The following is a 25,460-nucleotide window of genomic DNA, read 5'->3' as shown; positions in this document are numbered from 1 at the left end:
GAGCAGATAAAAGTGTTTTGGGTTCCAGCTGACAGGTATGATGGATGCTACGTGCCTTACTGCTACGCGGCCTGATCTTTTGAGCAGGGCTCTTACTGAACAACTGAGCACCCGCCCTCCTCTCCAATCCCACAGCGGCAGACAGACAGGACTACGTGCACAATGTCCGCTATACACACACTATACAAACACACACACACACACACACACACACACAGTAGCCAGTCATATATTCACACCTACACACAGTATAGGTTACATCATTGAGTGCTATTTTTGTTTTATGATTCCATGAAAGACAAAGGTTTTTTCCAGGCCGGGAACCAATGCAGTAGGAACTTACATGTGCATGTATGGGACCCAAACTGCAGGAACATGATGGCTTTAATATGGATGCCATCAGAGCACACAGCAAATAGACTAGAGAGTCTTCTGAGGACTACTGAGTGTTTCATATTGGGTGATTTTACAGACACATGTACTCACCTTAAACAGATAGCCATTTTTTATTTTATTCTGGATAGTGTCATACTCTGATAACTGTCCACACAATATGGCAAACCTGCACAAGTGAAGAGAAAGAGAGCAAACAACCTTGTGAAAACATTCTACTAACACAATGGCTAACACAACTGAAATTGCTTTAAACACTATACGAAGCATGACATTCTTGCCAGCTTCTATGAACTATCCAGTTATGATGACCATTGATGAAATAAGTTAACCTAGATTGTGGGGTGCTGACCGCCTGACTGAGAACACAAGGATGGCCATTAATTCCCGATGTCCCCCATGCAATGGAGTCCACCGCCCCTGTTTCGTCCCGACACACAAAGCCCCAGAGCAGTGGCCTGTCTCCTTGTCCCCCTATATGGACAAGCTCCAGCAGCCATGACCACCATGACCAGTGTGTGTGTGTGTGTGTGTGTGTGGGGGGGGGGGTACCAGACACGCCACCTTTTCCCCGGGTCACCAACCAGCTCTGGAGGGAGCATACTGAAGGGGGGCCAGGGCCACACTGGTGGGTTCATCCCTCCTCATTAGCGCTGGATGGGAGGCGCCAGTAGGCCTATCCTCCGAAAAGGGCTCCTTAAAGGTGCTCTAAGCGATGTCATACGTTTTTTAGGCTAAAACATTTTTTTGTCACTTACAGCTAATATCACTTCACCATCTGCTAGCTGCCTGTGTCCTGAACACACTGTAAAAAAACGTGATCTCTCTGGACAACCAGGCTCCAAAAACGGCCACAAAACAACTTGGTCAAACCTTGCCCATAAAAACATAACAATCTGTTCCAGCAAATCACTGACAAGATGCGCGTTTAGGAGAGTTTCCTTTGCACGGGAGGAAGGGAGAGGAAGTAGCAAACTAGATTCCTGTTTGGTTTTGAACGTCAACAGAAGTGACGTTACTCAGCATCTCTTAGAATGCCTTTAAAGTTAATTTGTGGAAGTTTTGTAAAGACCTGGATGAGCAAACAAAGCAAGCTGGTATTTTGTGTGTGTGTGTGTGTGTGTGTGTGTGTGTGCACGCATGTGTGTGTGTGTGTGCACGCATGCGTGTGTGCGCGTATATGTGCATATGTGCATGTGTATGCAGGCGTGCATTTGCTTTCCTGGTGTCGAGTGTTGTAAGATGGGTGGAATGAGGTGATCAAAGGCCTTTCAGCGCAGAGCTCCCTAATCCTGCTGGTACTCAGCATTAAACTGTGCAGCAGGACACAAACACCTTTCATACGCTGCAGCGCCGGGTGAAAAGGTCGACCAGCAGAGGAAGGAGGGCTAAGGGGAGGGGGATCGACCGTTACCGAAAGTCACGGTGTGTGAGTAAGTGTGTGGGTGTGTGCATAGAGAGCAATGGGGATTTATGTGCAGTAGTTGGAACCTTGGTTCGCAGCCAGCTCACTGGAGGAACTTGCTGTTAAGTCGCTGGATAAATGCATATGCCAAATGAAGAAATGTAAATTTAACTCGGTCAGACTCTGCGCCTTCGCTCCCAAGTCCATCTCTCTCAGTCTGTCTGCTTCAATGCTTCCCTCTGTATCCCACACTCTCAGTCTATCTCGCTGTCAATCTATTCCTTTCTTTCTTTCTTTCTTTCTTTCTTTCTTTATCTCTCTCCAGCTCACTCACTTATTGTTTATCCTATATTGTATGTTCATCTTGCTCTCCCCTTTCTTTTCTCACGCCTCTTCCTGTCTGTTTCCTGTGCTCAGTCAACCTGTCTCCATCTCCCGTTCTTCTTCACCCATACTGTCGTGAGGTTTAGTTATTTTCTTTTATGTAATCACCCCCCCCATCTCCTCTCTCCATCTCTCTCTCTCACTCTACCTCTCCTTCTACCTTTCACAATCTGTCTATCCAACTCTCTCTCTCTCTCTCCCTCTACCTTTCACACTCTGTCCATCCATCCATCCATCTCTCTCTCTCTCTCTCTCACCTTTCATACCACTCTGTCCATCCACCTCTCTCCCTCTCCCTCCCACTCAGTGACTGTTAATCAGATGAAGGAGAGCAGGCGTTCCGTATCTGAACGGATTGGCGCTCCAAAAGAAAACAATGAGCGGTGAGCTGGCTTATCCAGTGCTTGCCTGCCTGCGAGTCGTGACCCTTGCTGTTGCGTGACTGCCGTGTGAACTCTGCAAACACAGGGGTGGGTGAATAGGTGGTGGTGGTGGTGGTGGGGGGGGGTCCGGCTCTCTGACTAACACCGGGCGCAGCAGACAGGGCACGATGCCCAGTGCCAACACGACTGACCTGGATGGCATCCGTCCCAAAACAGCTTAGGCTACTGTACGGCTCAGCTGGTTAACAATGCCTCGTCAAAGCCAAGGATGTGAGTTCCTTCCCCAAGCAGCATGTTCTGATGTTAGTATGCCATAGCTGTGAATTAAATTGTTCAGGGTATAAATCTCCATTATATGTACTGCATATATTCAAACACTAAACTACACTGTCATGTGTGTATTGTGTATCGGGTGTGTAGGTGAATGAGTGAGCGTGCATAGGCAATGTCTTTCTGTGTGTGTGTGTGTGGTAGGCTAATATTTACTAATGGCCACACTGTTTTAATTGTTGTATGTTGCCACTGCGGTTTATGGTGATTCCAGTTTAATTGTTTAGCTAAAGACACAATGAAAAATGCGTGCTGAACTCAGTGTCTGTGAAGTTGGCAATGGTTACGTTTACTTCCGTGGTCAATGCAACCTGGCAGCTGACACCCGTGCTTTAGGCTGTGGTCAGCTTTTTTAGCTGTTTTATATTAACCAATGTGGATAGAATAACCTATGAATTTTCGTATTGTTATGTTCTTTCTGCATTACAAAAATACAGTTTTAAGTATTCACCAGAACTCCAACCTCTGCATCTTCCTTAATGTGAACTAACGCATCAACTTAACAAATATATTAACAACTACTCGACTAGTCGTCGACTGTTATGAACAACTAGTCAACTACTGAAAATCACTAGTCGTGAAAGCCCTAGTGTGTGTGTGTATGTGTGTGTATGTGTGTGTGTGTGTGTATGTGCGTGTGCGTGCGTGTGTAATGTGTGGGAGGACATATTAGTGTAGTGAGCTCAACACCACAACAGCAGCCCAGACAGTGCGAGCATGGCACGGCATTGCCAACCCACGGCCAACAAAAACACTCCATGCCGTTGGTTTTGGCAGTCACACCGCGTCCATCTCCAGCTACTACTCTCATGCAACAGGAGGATCACGAAAGAGCCAGAGTTAGTCGCTTCCAACAGACCCATCTAGAGGCCACGGAGGTCCTCACACTCCCAAGGACAAACACAACCACGAGTGTGTTCCACCTCGGAAAAGATAGCAGGCCTTACTTGAAGCCAAGGGTATGATTATTCACAATAATAAAGCGAGAAGATGAACTGACGCGGCGGCAAGTAAGAGGCATCATGGTGAATCCAAACGGAAGGGAGGATGAAAAAGAGGGAAGCGGTTGAGGTGAACAAGGCGATGAGAGATGGGAGGAAATAGGGCCGGCGCGAGTTTTTGTTTGCCTCTTGCTGCGCTTGCTGGGCTGGATCCGTCCGTAATGTGATTACAGGCAATAAATCTTGTGAGAAAGGGGGAGGTGTGGAAAATAACAAAGTCACATACCATAGGCGATTAGGGAATCTTCTCTCAATCAACACCCAGGTGAGGAGACTGACAGCGGGGAGGTTGCTCAACAAAACCTGCAGCTAGTTTTTTTTTTGTTTGCCACCCCCCCCCCCCCCCCCCCCCCACACACACACACACACACACACACACACACACACACACACACACACACACACACACACACACACACACACACACACACACACACACACACACACACACACACACACACACACACACACACACACACACACACACACACACACAACCATCCTCACCGTGCATTAGCTCAGCTTCCTCACGCACCAGTTTGCTACATGTTCTCATGGCACGCACATTGCCTTGAGAGGGTAGAGCTCTGGCAGGGGCTTGCTTGTAAGACCGAGAGAGAGAGAGAGAGAGAGAGAGAGAGAGAGAGAGAGAGAGAGAGAGAGAGAGAGAGAGAGAGACATCTCCTCATGATTGACTGGCCAAGCAGACGCTGATGAGTGCCTTGGCAGGATCTGGGGCTGTGGAATGTGGGGTTTCCCTATGGGAGAGTGCTGTGGGTAAACACAGCAGGAGAGAGAGAGCAGGAGAGAGGGAAAGTGGATGGCGGAGAGAGAGGAGGGCTACAACTTGCAATAAATGTGCTGGGCTTGTCACAGTGCTCAGTTTGTGGTTATGTAGAGGGAGGGTTGTTTTCCTTCTCATTAACGTGACAAAAATTGGCTGCAAGTCAGTGCAATATACTTTATGATAAGGTATATTGTATGCAAGATAAAATATAATGTATTTAAACAATACAAAAAAAATCTTCTAAATTAAGTGAATGTGTAAAGACTTTATTTAAGGTGCTATCCAGTTGAAGACATTTTGACTGTCTATAGTGGAAAGGTTATTACAGAGGTCTTGAAGTCTGTGTGTCGGAAAATAAACTGAATCAACAGCAGAAAGAACCAAATGCACAGTCTAAACTGAAGAGCCCCAGAGAATGCATAAGGAATAGAAGTCATAATAGGTCAGCAGATGAACTTAGAGTGGACTGTGGCTGAAGCAGTGAACCCGTCACTAAAGCAGTCATCACTAAAGCAGTCATCACTGAAGCAGTCGTCACTGAAGCAGTCGTCACTGAAGCAGTCATCACTGAAGCAGTCATCAGGAAAAGTGGATGGCGGAACCCATTTCCAGGGGTGAGAACAAGTTGGGGAGGTGCTGTGTTAATATAAGGCTTAGACCACCAAGCCTCTGACTAGAGCTGAGACAATCAGTTTATGTTACTTTTTGAAAAGCTTGCGAAAAATGGCATAAGCTTAAAGGTGCACAGCTATTGCGCATGACGTCCTGCTTGTTTATGTTCATGTTTCTGTTTAAATTCCTAAGCATATGTTTTTGTCCAAAACAATGCACATTATATTTTAATCAAGTACCAAGCAAAACACACCAGAGAGGTAGCTCACCTCTCCCTTTCATATTCCCAGAGAAACTCCACACCATGTTTCGTTTTTGTTTGGGGGACAGGCTACCCCCAATTTGTTACAACCACAAATGGAGGAGAGGGGAACACAAAGAGAGAGAGAGAGAGGGAGAGAGAGAGAGAGAGAGAGACAGAGACAGAGATAGAGAGAGGATGTATCAGTGAAAGACTTTTCTCTTGCCCTTGGGGCCTCGGAGTTCTTTCCTCAATGCTGAAACTTAAGCTTACCCGAGTTTCTCTGTACACAGCAGGAGGGGGAAAAAAAGAAATGAGGAAAAAAGGCTGTGGGTGAGCGAAAGCAAGATGAATGAGTGTGTAAGAGCCAGCAAAGTCAGAAGGAGGGAGGAGGGGGGGGGGGTCAAAGGATGACAGGTGTGGGAGCAGGAGAGAAGTGTTGTGCAACACTCCTGTGCTTCCAACAGGCAACTTGGAGCTGCTCAACTTGCAAACCTGACACAAACTGACTTCCTGAGCTCCAGCGCAACTCATCCATTAAACCTCAAAGCAACAGTAAATAGACACAAAGTTACCTCAACATTTGTGTGTGTGAGTGACTATGTGTGTGTGGTTGAAATCTGCTTTGTTTGTTCGTGTCTAAATGTGTGTGTGTATGTGTGTCTAGCTGTGAGTGTGGATGTGTGTGTGCCTGTAAGTGTATGTCTGGCTGTGAGTGTGTGTGTGCGTGCGTGCGTGCTTGCGTGTGTGCGCGCGTGTGTGTGCATGCGTCTGCGCGTGTTTATGCATGTGTGTATGTGCGTGCGTGTTTCAGAGCACAAGCATGTGACGTGTGTGTGGTCCTGATGTATCCAGGCAGCGGCGGTGCAGGAACAGCTGTCTTATCTCTCCTGTTGCCTTCAGCACAGCCATGTGTGTGTGCGTGTGTGTGTGTGTGTGTGTGTGTGTGTGTGTGTGACTGCTAGACTGCACTTCCACGCCTCGGAACCCTAAAGCTACGGCAACGGCCGGAGTCTATCCCAGCCCACATAATCTGCTCGACACATTTTAAATTGTTTAGACTATGTCGCTCTCGAGGACTCTGCTATATCTGCACATGACAATCTCAGGACAACCTGTCTTATCTCTGTGGTTAGATCAGAAAATCTATCTTTCCTATCCTATCTTTCCCCTTCAACTCTTTGCAAACTCATCCATCTTGTAGCCAAGAACAATCACAGGTAGAAATGTCTGTACAACGATCAACAAACCAAAACGCACGTGAAGCTCTAGTGACCTTGTGTTGCTATACTGAGTTGGGAGCACGGACTGGGGACGGAGCCTACGTGTGCAGCTCTGTGTAAGTGACACTGAGTGCCCTTGTTTGAGTGGGACAGTGCTGTGCTGTGTTGTGCTGCGCTGAAGGTGAGAGTAACCTTTGTGTGTGTGTGTGTGTGTGTGTGTGTGTGTGTGACTGATCCCTTGAGCCACACGCTGGTGGCCAGCTTCACTACAGGGCTATATTCAGCTGTCGGGATCAGGGACCTTATAGGAGGACAAACATGCATACACCGACACACAGACACACACACCGACACACACACCCACACACACATACCACACAAAGAAATGCAGAAGTGAATTTACGATCATTGTATTTGCAATAAGCTCAATGGCATGAGGCTGCATTGCACAGAAACGTCATTGTGTCACCTACAGCGTGCAGGCACATACACTACTACCACATGCATGCAGATATATAGGGACTAGCATGTGTAACTGTCAGCGTGTGAATGTTCCTGGGTATCAGTGAGAGTGTATTTTGCCATTTGATATTTTTGTGTGTAATGTACCACTTCATGTATGGGTGTCAATGTGTGTGTGAGTGTGAGTGTGCATGTGCATGTATACAAGTGTGTGTGTGTGGGTGTGTGTGTGTGTGTGTGTGTATATGCGTGTGTGTGTGTGTGTATGTGTGTGTGTGTGTGTGTGTGTGCGTGCGTGTGTATGTGTGTGCATGTGTGTGCATGTACGTGCGTGCATGCGCAGGTGTTTGTATGTGGTTATGGCCACCGAGTGAGCTGGCAGGAATGGAATCCTATCCTCAGTTTGTCCTGACAGCCTCAAGTGCCTCGGCCCTGAGCTCTTCACATCAAACACATCCCTGCCCACTCGCCTGCCTACTTGCCTACCTGTCTACCACATCATCCCCTAGGAGAAGCACAGAGTGTGGGGTGGGATCATGGTATCTGTCCACCTATCTGCAGCCAGAACACAAAATACTGCTGCCAGGCGAAAAACCATAGCAATGGCTTATACTCTCTAAAGAAGTGACTTGGGGAGTAGAGTGGATGGCAGGGGGCGGGTGGTGGCATACAAACAAGCACGTCTGACAATTAACCACGTGATAATATCTTTCAAGGGGAAAAAAGAGAGACAAGGAGATGTGGATTAAAAATTAAAACCACATGCATGCTGGGGGTTCCCTCTGCCTCCTTGTGTGACTCCATAGCAACCACCACCACTCTCTGTGCCAATAATGTCCTTTACACATTCCTATCATGTATGTGGACTTTAAGCTATAAGCTTGCTTTATGTAAACACTTCTTTTAATTAACTAAACAATGTCTCAGCTGGGGACGCTAACAAGCATGTGCATGAGCTGATGGAAATTATATCAGGGACTTTAGCGACATAGGCGACAGGAGCTTCGCCTGTGTATTTTGAGGACAAGTCAAGACAGCAATACATTGAGCTGGCAGTTATTCCGTCCTGAAATGCCCCCCTCACCTGCTGCCACTGAGATTGCAGGGACAGGTGGATAATCAGTACACATGTGAGTTAAACCACTGATCCCTGACAACGGGACGCTGAGGTTCCAACAAAAGGTGGAGCAACACTTAAGGGAGCTGGAGGCATGGAGTGGAGATGACAGAGGTTGCAGATAGCGCACGCACATGTATGTGTGTTTGTGTGTGTGTGTGCCCAAGTGTGTGTGTGTGTGTGTGTGTGTGTTTGTGTTTGTGTGTGTTGAGGGGAAGGAGGGGGTTTAAAATGGAGTGGGGTAAACAGCAGCAGCAGCAGCAGAGGCGTCTACACACTGGGCTATCGGGAGACACGGCGGCTGCTGTTAACATTCCTGCAGGCCTCTGATACTATCAGCATCTACTGCCAGTGCAGGAGCAACTATAGGTGCTATGCAGAAACACTGGGCTACCGCTTCTTGATATCTGTGTGTGTGTGTGTATGTGTGTGTGTGTGTGTGTTTGGGTCAAGGGGGTTCAGAGTACTTCTTACTGCTACTTATAGTCATATGTCCACAGCAAGTTATCTTTGGCAAACAATTATGCTCATGACACTTTCAGAAAAAGTATGTATCTGTGCATGTCCGTGTGTGTGTGTGTGTGTTCCAAGGCAACAGTACAATGTTTTCTTTCTTTAATACTCACCACTGATGGCTCTCAGCACAGTTGGGGTTCAATGTGATTGCCTCCTCTCCTGCTTTCTTCCCTGAAGAATCAGTAGACAGATGTCATTCACACTTCCAAATATTTCTGTCATATCAGCGCACACACACACACACACACACACACACACACACACACACACACACACACACACACACACACACACACACACACACACACACACACACACACACACACACACACACACACACACACACACACACACACACACACACACACACACACACACACACACACACACACACACACACACTCACACACACACACACACACAGGTTATAATGCCAAGGGCATATCGGCCACTTCCACATGGAACGCAGCGTAGGTGGGGGTATTTTCTGTGTGTGTGATGTGGCCTGGGGCCAGATCACCCTGAATTGTGTTTGTGTCGTCAACGGCGAGGGGGTGAGAGAACTCCTTGTTGCTCTTTATAGAACTGACGTTGGAGGCACCTCCGCTTGTGCCAAGGCATAACGCCATGCTCCACCACACATGTTCGCACGCCCGTGAGCTCCGGAGAGAAGCTGGCTGTTTTGGAAAAGAATCGCTCCTCTGTCCAAGGAGCCTGGTCGGAATCGGGCTACCTCCGGTCAAATAATAATAATAATAATAATAATAATAATAATAATAAACAAAAACAAACACCAAACAAAATAAAGTCTCACTCTGAGCATGAAACAGTCTTTCTCCGGGGGAAAGACCAGGGCAGAGGAAGTTTATGTCCGTCACTGGGGTGAATGTACCTGTGTGTGGGCAAATGTTTCTTCATGATGGCTTTCCAAACAGAAGCAAACCGCTTCTTCCGCCCAAGCAGATGCCAGGCTCCCGCTCCTTACACATGTAGCTGACCCCTGGTGTCTCTCTACAAAACTGGACGCCCATAGATATGAAATATGTATTCATATCAATGTGGACTTCCGTGACTGGACAGACATGCTCTTTGATGTTATACAGTAAGTGTCACCTCAGTGATTCAAAAAGAAGATCAATATCAAAGGGGCGAGGTAGAGGTGAAGCACAGATGTCAGTGACATATGACATCCTCTAACATCCTCTGAGATCTGTAGTGTCGGAGTAGTGGATAGCAAATGGCCTCTACAATGACGGTGAGTCCTGGTCGAGTGTCCTTACCTGACTCGGCCATGTCCTTCTTCTCCTCCCTGTCCTGGGCCTTGTCGTGGGCATCAGCGTAGGCCCGTGCCAGCCGCCACATGAACGCGTAGTTCTGTTGAAACTGGACGAGGGACAAGGTACTCCACATTAGAAGACAATAGGTCGCTGCTCTTACACAATAAACAAAACACACACAACAGACTACACACAGTAGCCTGTCCTGCCTCTCTCTCTCTCCCCCTCACTCACACACACACACACACACACACACACACACACACAGTATTGTTCAACTGTGGGCATCATCGTCCAACCTCTGGTCTCCTCCTGAGTAGAAGGGCCAGAGCGGCTGCTCGGTCTTCCTCTACTGCATGCAAGCAGTCTGCTCTGTCTAGCAGCGCCCTCAGATGCTCTCCTACCTCTGCTCTGCTCAGCTCACCATTAGTCTCATCACCTTTAAACTCCTGACAGGATTAAATCAATTAACCAGGGGATCAATTAAGGGAAACTATTCAATCATCCAATCAATCAACCAATTAATCAATCAATCAATATGGTTAAGCAAGGAATGCAAGACTGAAACTGTGTGTGTTTGTAATAATCCATAGTTATTATTAGTGAATTTCTAAATTACTGCAATTGCAGATACTGAATGGTAGCTCTTAGAACAGGAGGGAAGCTTTTTTCTTAGAATAATTCTGATCCTACTGTAAAAATTACAGGGAAAGTGCAAAGGCTAAAGTGTAACTAAAGCGAATTCAATTACTACAAAGTCTATTTGCTAACTTAATACCAACAGTAATATCTTAAGCGTAAATATTGGTGAGTTAGCTCAATGCTCCAACACGCCACACACACTACAGCTTTAGTTTATAAATAAGACAATTTGTCTCAATTTGTAACCTGACTTTGCACTTCATTAAAATTCATTTCTAATCGGGCCCAGCTTGTGTAACCTGGGAGTCTGGCAAATATCTAGGGTGCTGTTGTCTAGGCAAAGACTAGAGCCTGGTTGCCATCCCAACAGCCTGAGCTCCTGAGGCGGGCAGCAGAGAGCCGACCCCCAGGAGAGAAGCCTGCTACTGTGCTGCTGCCTCAGTGGGAGACCTGCTCTGGGGAGACCTCTCCCTCCACCTCTGAGCACTACTATACACCCTCCTTTTCCTCTCTGTACAATACCTCCTTTGGTTAGAGTTGATCTTTGCAATGAGGGCAGGTGGTCTGGGGGGGGACCTGGAGAGGGTGGGACTAGTACTGTACCCTAGTAGAGTCTAGTTATGGGTGAACTGTAGCGTTTTAGCTGCTATGCGGCTCAGCTCTGGAACCAACTTTTGGATGACATCAAAAAGGCCACAACTGTAGCCAATCTAAATCTAGACTTAAGACCAAACTGTTCTCAGATGCTTTCTGAGTTACATTCTGAATCTGCCTGGAAAATTATTCTACCTTGTCTTTTATTACTTTTATTACTTTTTTACTACTTTTGCTACTTTTTTTTGCTTACTAATTATTCTTTATTTTAAATGATTTTACCTTGTGTGTTTTATGTTTTTTTTTATTATGATCTTTACCTTTTGAACTATTATTTGACTATATTGCCCTTCTATGCTTTTATTTGCTATTATGGTTTGGTTCTGTTTATGTAAAGCACATTGAATGACCTCTGTGTATGAAATGCGCTATAGTAGTATAGTGGAGTCTGACCTCACGCCAAAGTTTCCCCTCTCCATATTTATGCCTTGTGTCCACCTCCCCTGGTTTCCGCCTCACCTCATCCTGACTGGCGCCCAACTCGCCTCGCCTCTGCACCGGAGTGACCTGGCATTCCCCCATCTCTGTCGCCGAGTCCTCTCTCTGCTGCTGGCCCACTGTCTGCTGCTGGTCCGCTATCTGCTGCTGGTCCGCTATCAGCTGCTGGTCCGCCATCTGCTGCTGGTTCACTATCTGCTGCTGGTCCGCTATATTCTGTTGGTCTACTGCCTCTTCCCTGCTCTGCTCTTTACTATGCTCACTATCTCTTTGCTCCTGAGAAGTATTAAGAGTGGTAAGTTAATCAAACCAGTCAACCAATTAACTGATAAGGTAGTGGTTAATGACTTAGCCACTGACCACGCACAGAGAGAATATCCACTATCTGGGCAGAGACCCAAGTGCACCATCATCAGACACAAAAGCGGTGCCAGAGACACACTCTCCTGTGTGTCTTCCTCCAAGACTCACAACAGTGTGTAAACTACACTCTTAAAACAAATGTGTTGAAAACAACACAACTTTGCATTGTTTTTAACACATCTCTGTGTCCAGATAGGGACAACATATTCGTCTTAAGAGTGAATGACTGATATTTTAAATCCACCAAGTGTGCTAGTCTGGTGGTCAACGCATATATTAGAGAAATGATGGCTGAGGCCAACCAGCACACTTCAGATGGCTCCTGCTAGGTTTAGGAGTGATGCAAGCATCCTATCTAACCTATCTAACACTCACCTGGCCTCTCCTCTCCAGCAGCGGGGCCAGTCCACCCCCCCTCTCCGTCTCTATGGCGTGCAGGGCGTCTGCTCTCTCCAGCAGGGCGGTCAGCTCGTCCGGCTCCTCCTGGTTCTCCTCCTCGCCTTCCTCCTCTTTCTCCTCGGCCTCTCTCTCCTTCTCGGAGTCCTCCTCGGAGTCTGTCATGGCCGTCATGTAGCTGGGGAAGTGACAAGGGGAGCGCAGCGGTGTTAACTGGGCTACACAGCACAATTGTAGGTCATGAGGAGAGACTGTGCTGGAGTAGAGGACACTCACTGAGCTCTTTTCTAGGTAGTAGTTGAGAGACAAGCTCATACTCTCAGCAACAAACTGGACAGAGAAAGGCTGATTAATGAATATCATCCCGCAACCAAACACACACAGACACACACACATTGAAATGTGCACTAGTTAACTAGTTAAAGACTTCTATATTTTACTAGTCAACTAGTAAGGTCCAGAAATGTTTACTAGCTGACTACTGAATGTCAAATTCCCACTTGTTAACTTCTATGTAATTTGGCCAGCCACTTGAGCATTTATTCTGATATCTTGATATCAGGCCAACATGCAAGCCATTTTTGTCAACTAGTTAACTAGTGAGCCATGTTTGTGCACACTAGTTAACTAGTGACAGCAAAAATGCCCACTAGTTAACTAGTGAGAGCCGGAAATGTCCACTAGTTAACTAGTAAAGGCCAGAATGCATACCAGTCAGCTAGTTAAAGGCTTTTGGGTCTCACTAGTTAACTAGTGAAAGCCAAAAATGTGCACATGTTTACTAGTGAATGCAAAATTCCTCACTAGTTAACTAGTTGGAGTAGATCAATGTCACACTAGCTAGCTAGGTGATGGCAGCAGGCTCACTAGTTAACTAGTTAATGCATCCTTTGTCCAAACTAGTTAACTAGTGAGGTCATAAATGTATACTAGTAAACTAGTTCAAGCCTAAATTCACACTAGTCAGCTAGTGGCACAGAATACAAATTAGGAGGCTTTCTATTGGCTCCCTATGTCCAAATAAAACATGACAACCAATCACAGCACAGAATTTCACAAAATCCCACCCACAACATTTGCATGTGGCACACAAGTTAACATGCTGGCCAAAAGAACTTTAACTAGTAAACTAGTGGCTTCAGTGTGACACTTACATGTAAACTAGTGAAGGCAGAACTGCTCACTAGTTAACTAGTGAAGACACAAATGCCGACTAGTTAACTAGTGAGGTCTAAAAAGTGTCACTAGTTTACTAGTGTGCACCAAAACACCCACTAGTGGACTAGTGATGGCCATTTCCATTCGACTAGTTAAAAAAATAAAACGATAACGATAATTAGTCGATATCCTTTAAAAATAGTTTTTGTTAAAGTCTGAGTTACTTTACAGCTCATTATTTATGAATAGCATCATTACAATAATAACCAATAACCTAACCTGTGACTTTTTAACCAAATCAACCAATGCATTGTCACTCTGACACATTTCCAATTCTGCCCCCACTTCGTGTGTGGCAATGACATGGTCTCAGCTACATTAGAGAAGATGAATAGGCCTAACAGTTTCCCAAGAGAAAGTCTGAAGCTGAAGTTCCTTTCAAACCTTTACATAGGATTCACTGTAAAACTAAGCAGACCAACAGAGTACATCTCAGTTATTTCCTTCTATGTTTTGTTTAAGAGCAATCATGTAGGCTAGCATTCCAAGTTACAGAATATAAATTAATGCGTTAGCTTATGGCTAATGTATATGAGAAATCCCATAGAGATGCTAACGGTTAGCATAATCGGTAAACAGTGTTTCCTCTATGTTGATTTGGTAGTGGCGGCCCCCCACGGTTTAATTTTCTTCCCCCACGGTATCAGAAATGGGGCAGACGTACAATAGTCGCAGTTGCCTTTCAAAATTCATTGTGCAGACCTGTTGTAGATTCTCCAAATATACAGCTCAATCACAACTGAAAATAATGCCTCATTGTGTGTGAATAGAGGTGAATACTAGGGCTGTCAATCAATTAAAAAAAATAGTCTAATTAATTACATACTCTGTGATTAATTAATCTAAATTAATCACATATATAATTTTTGCTGTGAAAGTATTTTAAATATTTAAATTCAAATGAATTATTGAATAATCAGCATTAGTGACATTAAAGTTCAAAGACTCTTTTATTATTATTTTCACTGTTCAAATAATTGCCATAATAATCTATGATATGACCTAATTTGCTGAGGAAATAAATTCAAAAGTGAAATACAAGTGAAAAAACACTCCCCTCAATGTCAACACTTATTTCTTTGCATTGATGTGCAACTATAGAGTTGATGAACTCCGGTGATATGCAAATTCCTTGCTGCAGACATTGCAGAGGACTATTTTCAACACTTTATTTTTTATCAACACCATCAGGCCGTTTTTTAAAAGTAAATGTTCTAATCAATGATCCAGGTAGCACATTTTCTTCTCTCTCCTTCATTTTACAGTCTAATTTTTACTGACTAGAACAGCTCGGGGTCAAAGGTCATACGGAATCGATTAATCTGCACTAATTTTTTTAATCAGTTATTTTTTCTCAAATTAATTAATCGAAATTAATCCGTTATTTTGACAGCCCTAGTGAATACATAGAATTGTTTGTGCTGCAGCGAAGTGTCAGTTGTCAGTTCTGTGGGACGGGGGACGGGGGGGGGGTGGTTCGGACAGGCCTGCCCCCACTGCTTAAAAAAATCCTAGAGGAAACACTGGTAAACGTAGATATTTAGAGCGAACTTCAGTCCATTTACAAAAGAGTTACATGAGAATAGTTCTTTGTTTACAACTGACTCAAAGGCTAATGTTTTCTCTCCATATAATACCGTGTAGGAAAAAACGTGACTGTCTCATCAATGCTACTTGAACAGAAGTAGCCACATAAAATCCCAAGTAGGCTACTCTCGCTGCACAAAATAAACATTAGGCGTGCGTGGGACAACGTTTTAGGTTGTGACCCACTAGTGATCACGTGACACTTGCTCTGCTGCAGCCAGGGGCTTCTCCTGCATACATCCTGGGAATGTATGAGTCTTCAATGCGTGATTTCGAGTGTTTTCCCCATAAGTAATTTAAATACTCGATAATGTCAATTTGCACATCGTTAAAACAACAATCACGATATTATCGCAGACGATATACATCGCCCACCCCTAGCCTGATATCAAGATATAAGAATAAATGCTCAATTGGCTTGCCATAGCAGGGTGTACGTTAACTTGTTTTGTTCATAACACTGGTGGTACAAAGGTTGATCGTTTTGTAGCACAATTCTCAAAATCTCTAGCCTCAGTATGTAGATACATACAGTACAAACACCTCATCTGTAGGCAACACTCTAGAAAACATCTCAAATAAATTGTCGCCAGTGCTTAGCTGGTAAATCCTCCATAGCACAGACTGATTATTTTGTAGCATGTGCTACATATGTGGTGTACTTGCTGCTTCTACTGTAGTGTGTGTGTATGGGTGCACACAACCCCTGGATGAGTTAAATGCAGAGGGAAAACACACGCACACAGAAACAGACAAACTAATGTGCAGGTGTCAAAGCATCCTCTGGGGATGTACACTCCAACAAAGTTTAGCCACAACCCCAATCATAACACGCAGAGTCAACAAAGTCGTAACAAGCTCAACATTTATGCGATCTCTCCATGCCAAGTTAATTTTTGAATTTCTGTAAACAGCAATTTACCCCCCCCCCCCCCCCCAGCACCACCAGTGGCCCACGAGGACATGATGGACGACTAAAGAATGGACACCTGAAGGCCTCCAAAAACACTGGGAGGCTTATTTGTGTCAATCACGTTACGGCACGAAAACGCCTCCATTAAATGTCTGTTTTTTTTCCTTCTTCAATATTTTACGAGCTTCTTTGAAAAATAAAGAAAAAAAAGAAAGTCCCCCTTTTCCAATGGTGTGGGTAGGTGCATGTTAACAACCTGGGCCTGTGTGAGAGAGAGAGAGAGAGAGAGAGAGAGAGAGAGAGAGAGAGAGAGAGAGATGGTGTGCAGTAGGAACGTGGCAGTAATGATAGAGCCATGCCGATGGGATGAAGAGATGGAGTGAGTGAGTGAGTGAGTGAGAGGTGGGAGACATGAAAGGGCTTCATTAAGAGCTGGCAGTAAGAGTGCCTGCGTCATCTGTGGTGGAGGGTGGGGGGGACTACTGGGAGCTGTTTGGGATGTGTCGAAGCTGGCTCCTGACTGACACAAGCACAAAGAACCCAGCACGTCCTGCTACTTACAGTATGTGTACATGCACACACACACACACACACACACACACACACACACACACACACACACACACACACACACACACACACACACACACACACACACACACTCACACTCACAGACCACTCAGACCGGGGCCTGTATTCACAAAACATGTTTTTATCTTACCGCAAAGAGTATTCCAAAATTGCAATAAGCTGTCTTAAAACCTATTCACAAAGCTGCTGAGACCAACTTTTAGTAAGGAAAAATGACAACTCCTAGGATAAGAACTGCTAGGGTTGACGTCAGTTCTCATGCACGAGCTTGCTTGCAGTTACCTCCATGATTGGCCAATGAGTGACAGGTCTCTGCTTGCGAGGAGTTATGCGCCGCATGTAAAGACTACCGCAGAGGACGAGAGATAAATAAATAGTAAATAAAGATGAGCGGCTACAAATGAAACAGTAAAGGGATACAGATCAGATTGACACAGTATCCTTGCAAAGTTCATAAAATGCATCTGCATGATGACACGTTTGCATAGACAGGAAGTAGCCTAATTTATTTTGAATAGCAATACATTGTAGGCCTACAGTTAGTTTACATTTCGTTATGAGTGGTTTTGGTAATAATTGGTGGCGTTATTGTATCCCTTACAAAATGCTCAATAATTCCAAAGTGATTGAGGTATTGTGTAAGTGACTCTGCATGTGCATTTCAAAACATTGCCATGAGGAATGATACAAACTGTTGGTCTTAGTGACTAAGCGAGCAGTCCTCTTGACTACTTCTAAGCTCTCCCAGACTTTTAGGACGAAAATGCTTTGTGAATTACTCTTAGTCAAACAATTAGGAGTCCTAAAGTTAAGACTGACAAGCTAATTATTTTTATGAGTTTCTCCAAAATTCGACAGTTAGGAGCTCCTTTTAGCCTTAAGATTCTTTGATAATACAGGCTGCAAATACACACATAGTCTCAGAGAACATTGTATGTACACATAATTACACAATCAGACACACACACACACACACACACACACACACACACACACACACACACACACACACACACACACACACAGACACACACAGACACACACACTCATAAAAAAGGCATCTGATTGACGTCTGTCAATCTAAATATACATAAAAAACAAGTGTGTGTATGAGTGTCTGTCTGTCTGTCTGTCTCTCTCTCTCTCTCTCTGTGTGTGTGTGTGTGTGTGTGTGTATGTGTCATGGAAGAGGGCATTTGAGGGCATTCGAGTAGCCCAAGGAACAAAACCTCCGGGTTCTTACTTATGTGAAAAGAAGCTTGAGGCAGGCATCAACCAAACCACAGAACATTGATTGGCCAACTCTGTCAAGGTGGGACAGCCAAACTGACACAAGCTGAGTCATGCCAAATTAAGCCATTAGGTTAGCTACCAGACACTCCTGCTTACATTAGTACAACTTGTACTAAATATAATGTATTGTCTGCAAGACTGCAATACCAGAGGCATCAAACTACAATTTGTTCTAAAGTAATGAAGAGTTAAGGTCTACCAGACAGCACTACCAGAGAGATCAAACTACAGAAGATCCATCAAACATTGACTGAATTATCTAGAAATGCAACACTGTTTTAGCGAGTGCACTTATGAGATCTTTATCAAAGAGACAGGTATTACACTCTCACCAGAACAGGATGACTCATTTGGATGTCTTTCTTAGAACCCTGCTATGCTATGAGAAAAGTTTTCTTGCAATGATAACTACTACTTTCAGAGGAAACAAACTACTATTATTCCATGGCCATGATATCCGTACTACCGCTGGCTACAATACCAAACCAGTCATGAATAACCAGAAGAGTGACTTTTCTATGCCATTAGATGTGTTTATGTACAATGCAACTTCTTTCTTCACTCTGGCAAAGAAGCCTTGCTGATGTTGGGCTGGAGGGATGGCTATTGTCTTCCCAATTCGGTAGATTATCTCACACCCTATCTAGTGGCATGTGGAAGGACCAGAGATCAAGACCTTCTAACCGCATTCACACACTCTTATATTCAAATCAACGGCCACTATAATAGATTCATAAGCTCTACCCACTGTGAGCAATATGATATCTGTCTCCAGGGCTGAATCTTTTTTCACTTCTTCTCTCCACTCATTAGGGAAGGTAGGGACACATGACCCTCACTGGGGACAGTCTGTGTACTCAGCAGTCTACGTCAGGCTGCCAACATGCTGTAAGGCCCATAGATATTAGAAAGCTAGATACCGCATTGGGCTCCCGAACTGGTGGGGGCAATCAATAACTGGAGGTCAATGGAGAAGCATGTGACTCTGACTGGAAATCAAACAGGTGTATCCGATTGCCGGCAAGTGTTGCCCATAGACAGTAAACGTGTTGCCCCCAGCAATATGGCGACTGCGTTTATGTATGCCTCCAAATAGAACTCGAGCCTAATGCGGTATCTAGCTTTCTAATGTCTATGGTAAGGCCTACTGCATACTGGGAGACAGCGGGCCTCCAGAAGTCTGTTCTCATGCCCCTGGATGCCTCTCCTGATGAAGCAATAAGTAGAACAGTGGACAGGGAGGCAATAAAACACCTTCAGCATTCCAAGCATAACCAAGGTAAACACATATCTAAACTTTCAATGACAGTTTAATGCCTGTGTAAGGCACAGTTTGAACAGGGTCCATATTGAGTCATCTTCATCTATTGTGGCGTGAAAATGAAATGAAAGTGCAATTGAACGAGTGAACCGATGAGTAAATGAATGCATGGCTCTATGTTGGAGATAATCCAATAATGAGGTCCTTTCTGAGCTGCAGCTAAGCTGTCAGCTCCAACGTGGGACAGAGCGGGGAGTGTGAGCGCAAGCTTCAAAGTGTCTAGCAACCGTTACCTAGGCGAAGGCCCGGTAACACAACCTGGAGGGGAACAGCTGCCATCCAAACAGTGTCGACCCAGCAGTTCACTCCGCAGCCCTCGGCAGAACAGACCGTCTCCCCGGGAAACAGGAAAGCAATGGGGGCAGATTCGGCAAACACACTTTGCTCTCTCACAGACTGGGAACAGGCTCACCGCCACTGCGCACTGACAAAGGTGGAGCTGTCTCAGTTGACACGGTGAGCTGAGGCATTCCCACCACAGCATAGCCCAGCGTCTCAACATAGCACCCCCCAACCCCCCCGACGACCCCACATGACCCCAGAGTCTGCTTCCCACGCCTCCTCCTGCCGCTGACCAGCCTCTCCTGCTCAAATCCAGCTGAGCGCAGAGCGAACACCCCCCCAGCGAGAGGAGGAGGACGCGCTGCCCCCTGTTGGCATTCTGGATGAAAGCACCCTGGGCAATCCTCCACCGCTCACACTAGAACTGTGTGATTCTATAATAAAGCGAATAATGGCCCTGTGTTTTGTCGTTGGAGGTAACAGAGAGTGCGTGGGTGAGTGGTTCATTCACAGCCGAGTCGGTTAGAGCTCAGAGAGAGAGAATGGCTTTAAGCTTTGGGGAAAAACCGGAGGGGAGATCATGAAGTCATTAAAGTTCAGCCTTTTGGCCTGGTGTCACCCTGGCACAACAAGCTCCTTTGTGCTTGGGGACGGAAGAATAATTTATTGTAAAAAATGGGGGAAGCTTTCTTTGTCTGAGTATTCTAATCTCGCCAAAATGCCAGCAGGTTTCCAACAATAGAACACTACAGAGCAATTTATGCATCAGGTGATACTCGCAGAGTAGGGGAAGTTTTGGTCTCACTTTCTCTGTCTCTCTCCATCACTCTTTCACACACATAAATCATAGCACCTTGATGGTGTAGGATTTCAGCATGTTCTCCCATTCATTGTTTGTGTGAATGAATGCTGCCTGTTATGCAATTGATTGATTGATAGATAGATAGACAGATAGACAGATAGACTGATGGATAGACAGATAGATAGATAGATAGACACAGGGTAGGAATTTCACGGCGGCCACGACGCCCATGCGTTGACCGTGATGCCCCTTTGAAAATCAGAGGTTTACAGGCCACAGCTGCCTTGGTGCCCCCTTCTTTCAATATTCTGCTTTGCGTCCTACTAATAGCGATTTTTATTTAGCCTGTGGCATGTCAAAATAATCTTAGCATTCACAAATTAATTTAGTATTTTGCAGTGGAGAAAGTGACAGCGTAGGAAAGAAAGTGCGTCCAGATTCACCCATTCTTCTCAGTTGAACTACTCGCGAAGTAGCCTTCTCATCACACAGACATCACAAGTATCACATGAAAGAGCTTTTTCTCCGCTTTTAAACGATGTTAGCCGATAATTGCTGTGTTGATCGGTTCGTGAGAAAAGTAAATAATATAATTCAATTTAATCATACATTCTACTGAAGGTTTTGCGTCCATGATCTCCCTACCCATTCATCTCGGTGGAATACCTAACGAACCCTTCTTTTAACACATGACAAACCATATATCAGAATAAACAGCAGACCTTACCGAACACAAAGGTGTAAAGCAGTCCCCTGTACAGTTAGCCGTTCCAGAGTAATCCAGTTTTAAATTTGCAGTAAATTTCGACATGCATGGATGTCTCCAAATTTGGGCTTTAAGTTTTACAATGTGTTTAAATTGTTCCACATGATTTCATAACGGGCCAAATACAAAATATAATAGCTATTGGTAAATCACAGGACAGCTGACTAAGAGTTTGTGAAAGTAGCCTTAATGATCACAAAATGCTAAGCATGCATCTAGGCTATTTGAGTTTCTTAAAGCTGAGCTGTGCTTAAATTGTTCTATACCTGATTTCATAACAGGCCAAATATAAAACTAGATGTACCGCAGAGCGGTACAAAATATGACCGCCGCCCAGTCCAGCACATTTTTTCCACAAAAATAATTCACGCTGAAAGGCCTACAGTATATGATTCTAACTGTCTCACTAAATTGCATTAGCCACACTCAATTCTCACTGGTATCTGCTAGACAACGAGTACCAAAACATAATTAGTTCATAGATTCCACATGTAAAATTCATTTTATACAACCCCACCCCCATCTTGCTTGTTCATAATTCTGAGAAATTCTTGAATTGTGTGCATGTGTGCGTGTACACGTTTATGTTTATGTGTGTGGGTGTGTGTGTGTGTGTGCGTGCTTGTGTGTTTGCCTGCGTATGTGTGTTTGTGCGTGTGCATGCATGCATACATATGCCTACTGTGTGAGTATGTGTCATACGTATGATTACTGTGAATGTATGTGTGTGCGTGTGTATCTGTTTATGCACATGTGTGCACATGAAATGGGTTAACATGACCCCTGGAGGCAAACATACGGAAAAAATTGGTCATCCTAGGCCCTACGGTTCTCAAGATATTCACAGAAAACTGTGTCTGCCCTACCCTCCTTTCGGGGGGTCCAGTACAGCGGGGGGGCTACAGATCAAAACGAAAAACGATGGTTCCATGCTATCCATGTGGGGTTACATGCCCACCAAGTTTCGTCTACCCCGGTCTTTCAGTGTCCCGGGAATCATTGACGGAAATTTGGACATGCGAAAAAGATAAAAAAAACAAAAAAAAAACAAAATCTGACTAAACCTATATGACCGCCGCTTCGCTGCGCGGCGGTCATAATAAATGTTAAATATAGCCTAGATATCTGTAAATATTAGATGATCAGATGATTTACAGTTCTATGTAATATGTCATGTTTCATGTTTTTGTAATGTTTCATACAGTGGATGCAGGTGTACTGCAGTGAATACAACTTTGATAATTTTGATAGCCTACTACTGTATAGTTAACTTTGGCCTTGGTGCCCTGACATGTGGCCTTTGTGCCCCCCATCAAATATGCCCAACTGAAGGCCAAGTGGCCTTGCCCCCAGAATGGGGAAATTCCAAGCCTGGATAGACAGATAGATACTGTATTGATCCCCAAGGGGAAATTCAAGGTCTCAGTAGCATACAGAAATCACACACAACATGCACTTACAGCAGAAAAAGTAATATAAGTATATACATATAAAAAACTCCACTGCATAATTGAGACAGTAGAAGATAAAAAATATAAAATACTAAATATACTAAATAAACTAAATCAAATATCAACATAGTGTGCTTAAGGATGATCAAACAGAACTACTGATGATCAAACAGAACTACTGGTACCGACCAGTATCCACCAATGTGATATTGCATTAACAAAAACAGTATATTGCTTATATTATAGGAGCAATCCTCGCTCTTTAGGATTACAGACATTCATACATTCATTATTATAATAAGGTCATCCTTCTCTTGAAAGCCTTTAATGTAAACATTAATTTAATTCATTCATTTAATGGTCTTCATCTCCTATATTTCTCTTCGGGTCACAAATAATTACCTTTAACAAGCAAGGAACACCCCTCCTACCTCTACATAAACAATCACTGTTTATTTTTTAAACGAAGTGTCCTTCCAGGAAAATAAACGGGTTTGTCTCACAGGCGTGTTATGCGAGTTATGGCAGCCTTGAGGCCTAAGGGGGCCAACCTGACGAGCTCGGACGCCCTGAAGAGAGGATTGACAAGTTCCGACACGAGGCCGTTAAAGAAACAACAACAACAAACTACACGGCAGGAGCAAGATTGACAGCAGAGAAAAGCGAAAGAAGAGGTTTTGATGGATTGCGGACAGACAGACACTGCGGAGAGGTCTGGAGCGCGGTGCGGGAGAAACAGTAAGTAAGGCCACGCCGAGTACTTTGCCAGGGATTGGGATGATGTCAATCCTGCTCGACCAAGACAACGCAGCAGGTGTGCAAATAGAATTGAGCCAGGTGAATTCTGTTCCTTGTATCACATTAGGCACACAAACACACACACACCCAAGACACACAAACAAACAAAACAAAAACACACACAAACAAATGCAAACAAATTGCACGGGCAATAACCCGTACAAATTGCCCGTACAAGCACACGTGCATACACTCACACAGAAGTACAGGGATACACAAACACACACTCACAGAGACACAGTGAGAAAGACAGATACTTCAACACATTTCCTATTCTTACCCTGTATATACAGCTACATGATGTAAAACAAACACAAAAGCAGTCACGCTTTGAGTAGTCTGTAAACTCCGCAGACAATCTGACGGGCTTAAGAAAACTGATGACTGCAGCATTTGAACAGTTCACTTTTCCTCTCTATTTTTTTATGAATCAACATGCAGTAATCTCTCCGACTCTTTGCCAAGAACCAGCTTTTATTTGAGAGGCACACCAGATGAGAGGAGAAGCAGTTAATGCCCCTGGAATGTGAGAATATGTGACACACACAGCAGTCAAATGTAGCAACTATATCTTTGGATATGTCTAAACTGGTGCACTTGTGCCAGCACTGGCTCTGTTGTTAAGTCCACTGTACTTGTATGGTATGTAATAAATTATTCCATGAATTTTGTCTTGTAACTTGATGCATAGGCTTCTATTATAAGTTGCATAAGTTATAAGAGAAGCTAATTTTGTCTCTGGCTGGAAAGCTGTTGATGTCTCTTTTGTCTTGTCCAGCTAACCTCAACTTTACATAAAGCGACTTACAACCATCAAAGTACAATAAACGTCCAATAAAGGTACAGTGGCACTAGGATATTGTTAGTGCAGCAATAAGTACTACTCACATATAGAGTGGAATAGAATAACAGTCCAAGCAAAGTCAAGAGAGGGAGAAGAGGGATAGTCAGGATAACGAAGAAGGTATAACCTTGGACCACTTTATGTTCACTGAAATGCCAAGATTTTTCTACTGTAGTCTTTGGAACCGATTAAATATAAGGATGGCAAAGTGCAGGTGGCCTGGCATGAACCCTTAAAGGTTCCGCAACAACTGAAGGTTCTGAAATTCTATGTGGAATTCAATGAACCCAGATATTCTTCAGAACGTTAATTTTTCCAACATTCCCACCTTTAAGACTACAGGACCAAAACTTGCAGCGTGACCTCGCCCAACCTCAGCTCACCTCCGCTGCTTGCATTAAAAGACTCGCATTAAACTTCTCAATGGAGGCCTGAGATTAGAGGAGGGATGCCGGATCTTCTCGTGCACTGAGTCAAATCGCTGCTTCAGGGGCTGGAATTTCTCCATCCTTTAAAGTCAAATCTTAAAGCACTGGAAGGGTGGAGATCCTTAATTACCCACCTGAGAGAGGTGTGACGCTGGGCCAAAAGCCCTCTGATCCTGCCTCCCTAGGAAAAGCAAGCAAGCCCTTACTCTAAGACTAGACAGGGGGCATGTGCCAGGGCTTTGCTTTTGGCACAAGTCAACAGAGAGGGGTGGTTGGAGGAAAATCTCCTAGCGTAAACATAGCGCAAACAGGGGAAGTTGCATTATCTCATTTTCGAACTCCTGAACTCCATTACAGGTGTAATTTGATTATTTGTGATCTGAGGATCTCTCAAGGCAGAACCATAACTATTGTTGACAGCTATTTTTAAGCTTGGTAAGATTATCTAAAAAAAAAAAAAAAAAAAAAAAAGTAATTTATGTGAAATAACATTCTGTCTGCCATACCTCAACCATCATCCCCTTACAAGTATGAGTACAGGT

General features: G+C 44.4%; 1 protein-coding gene across 6 annotated transcripts in view; it reads right to left on the bottom strand.

Moving 5' to 3' along the window:
- rmdn2 (regulator of microtubule dynamics 2) overlaps positions 1-25,460 on the bottom strand; it is a 41,609-nt gene that overhangs the window by 8,296 nt on the left and 7,853 nt on the right. For all 6 annotated transcript variants that reach the window (XM_076286023.1, XM_076286020.1, XM_076286024.1 and 3 more), the window contains 4 exons: positions 12,604-12,802; positions 10,135-10,237; positions 8,965-9,025; positions 487-562 (listed from right to left, as the gene is read on the bottom strand). In XM_076286023.1, coding sequence (XP_076142138.1) covers positions 487-562; positions 8,965-9,025; positions 10,135-10,237; positions 12,604-12,802 — 439 coding nt within the window. The remainder of the gene's footprint in view (positions 1-486; positions 563-8,964; positions 9,026-10,134; positions 10,238-12,603; positions 12,803-25,460) is intronic.

This window comes from Alosa pseudoharengus, unplaced genomic scaffold (assembly GCF_046254945.1).
Source record: "Alosa pseudoharengus isolate Yale_2024_CS ecotype anadromous, Long Island Sound unplaced genomic scaffold, YU_APseudo_1.1 YU_APseudo_1.1_scf_15, whole genome shotgun sequence".
Classification (NCBI taxonomy): domain Eukaryota; kingdom Metazoa; phylum Chordata; class Actinopteri; order Clupeiformes; family Clupeidae; genus Alosa; species Alosa pseudoharengus.
Note: the sequence above shows the minus strand (reverse complement) of the source record. Positions and strands in the feature narration are given on the sequence as shown.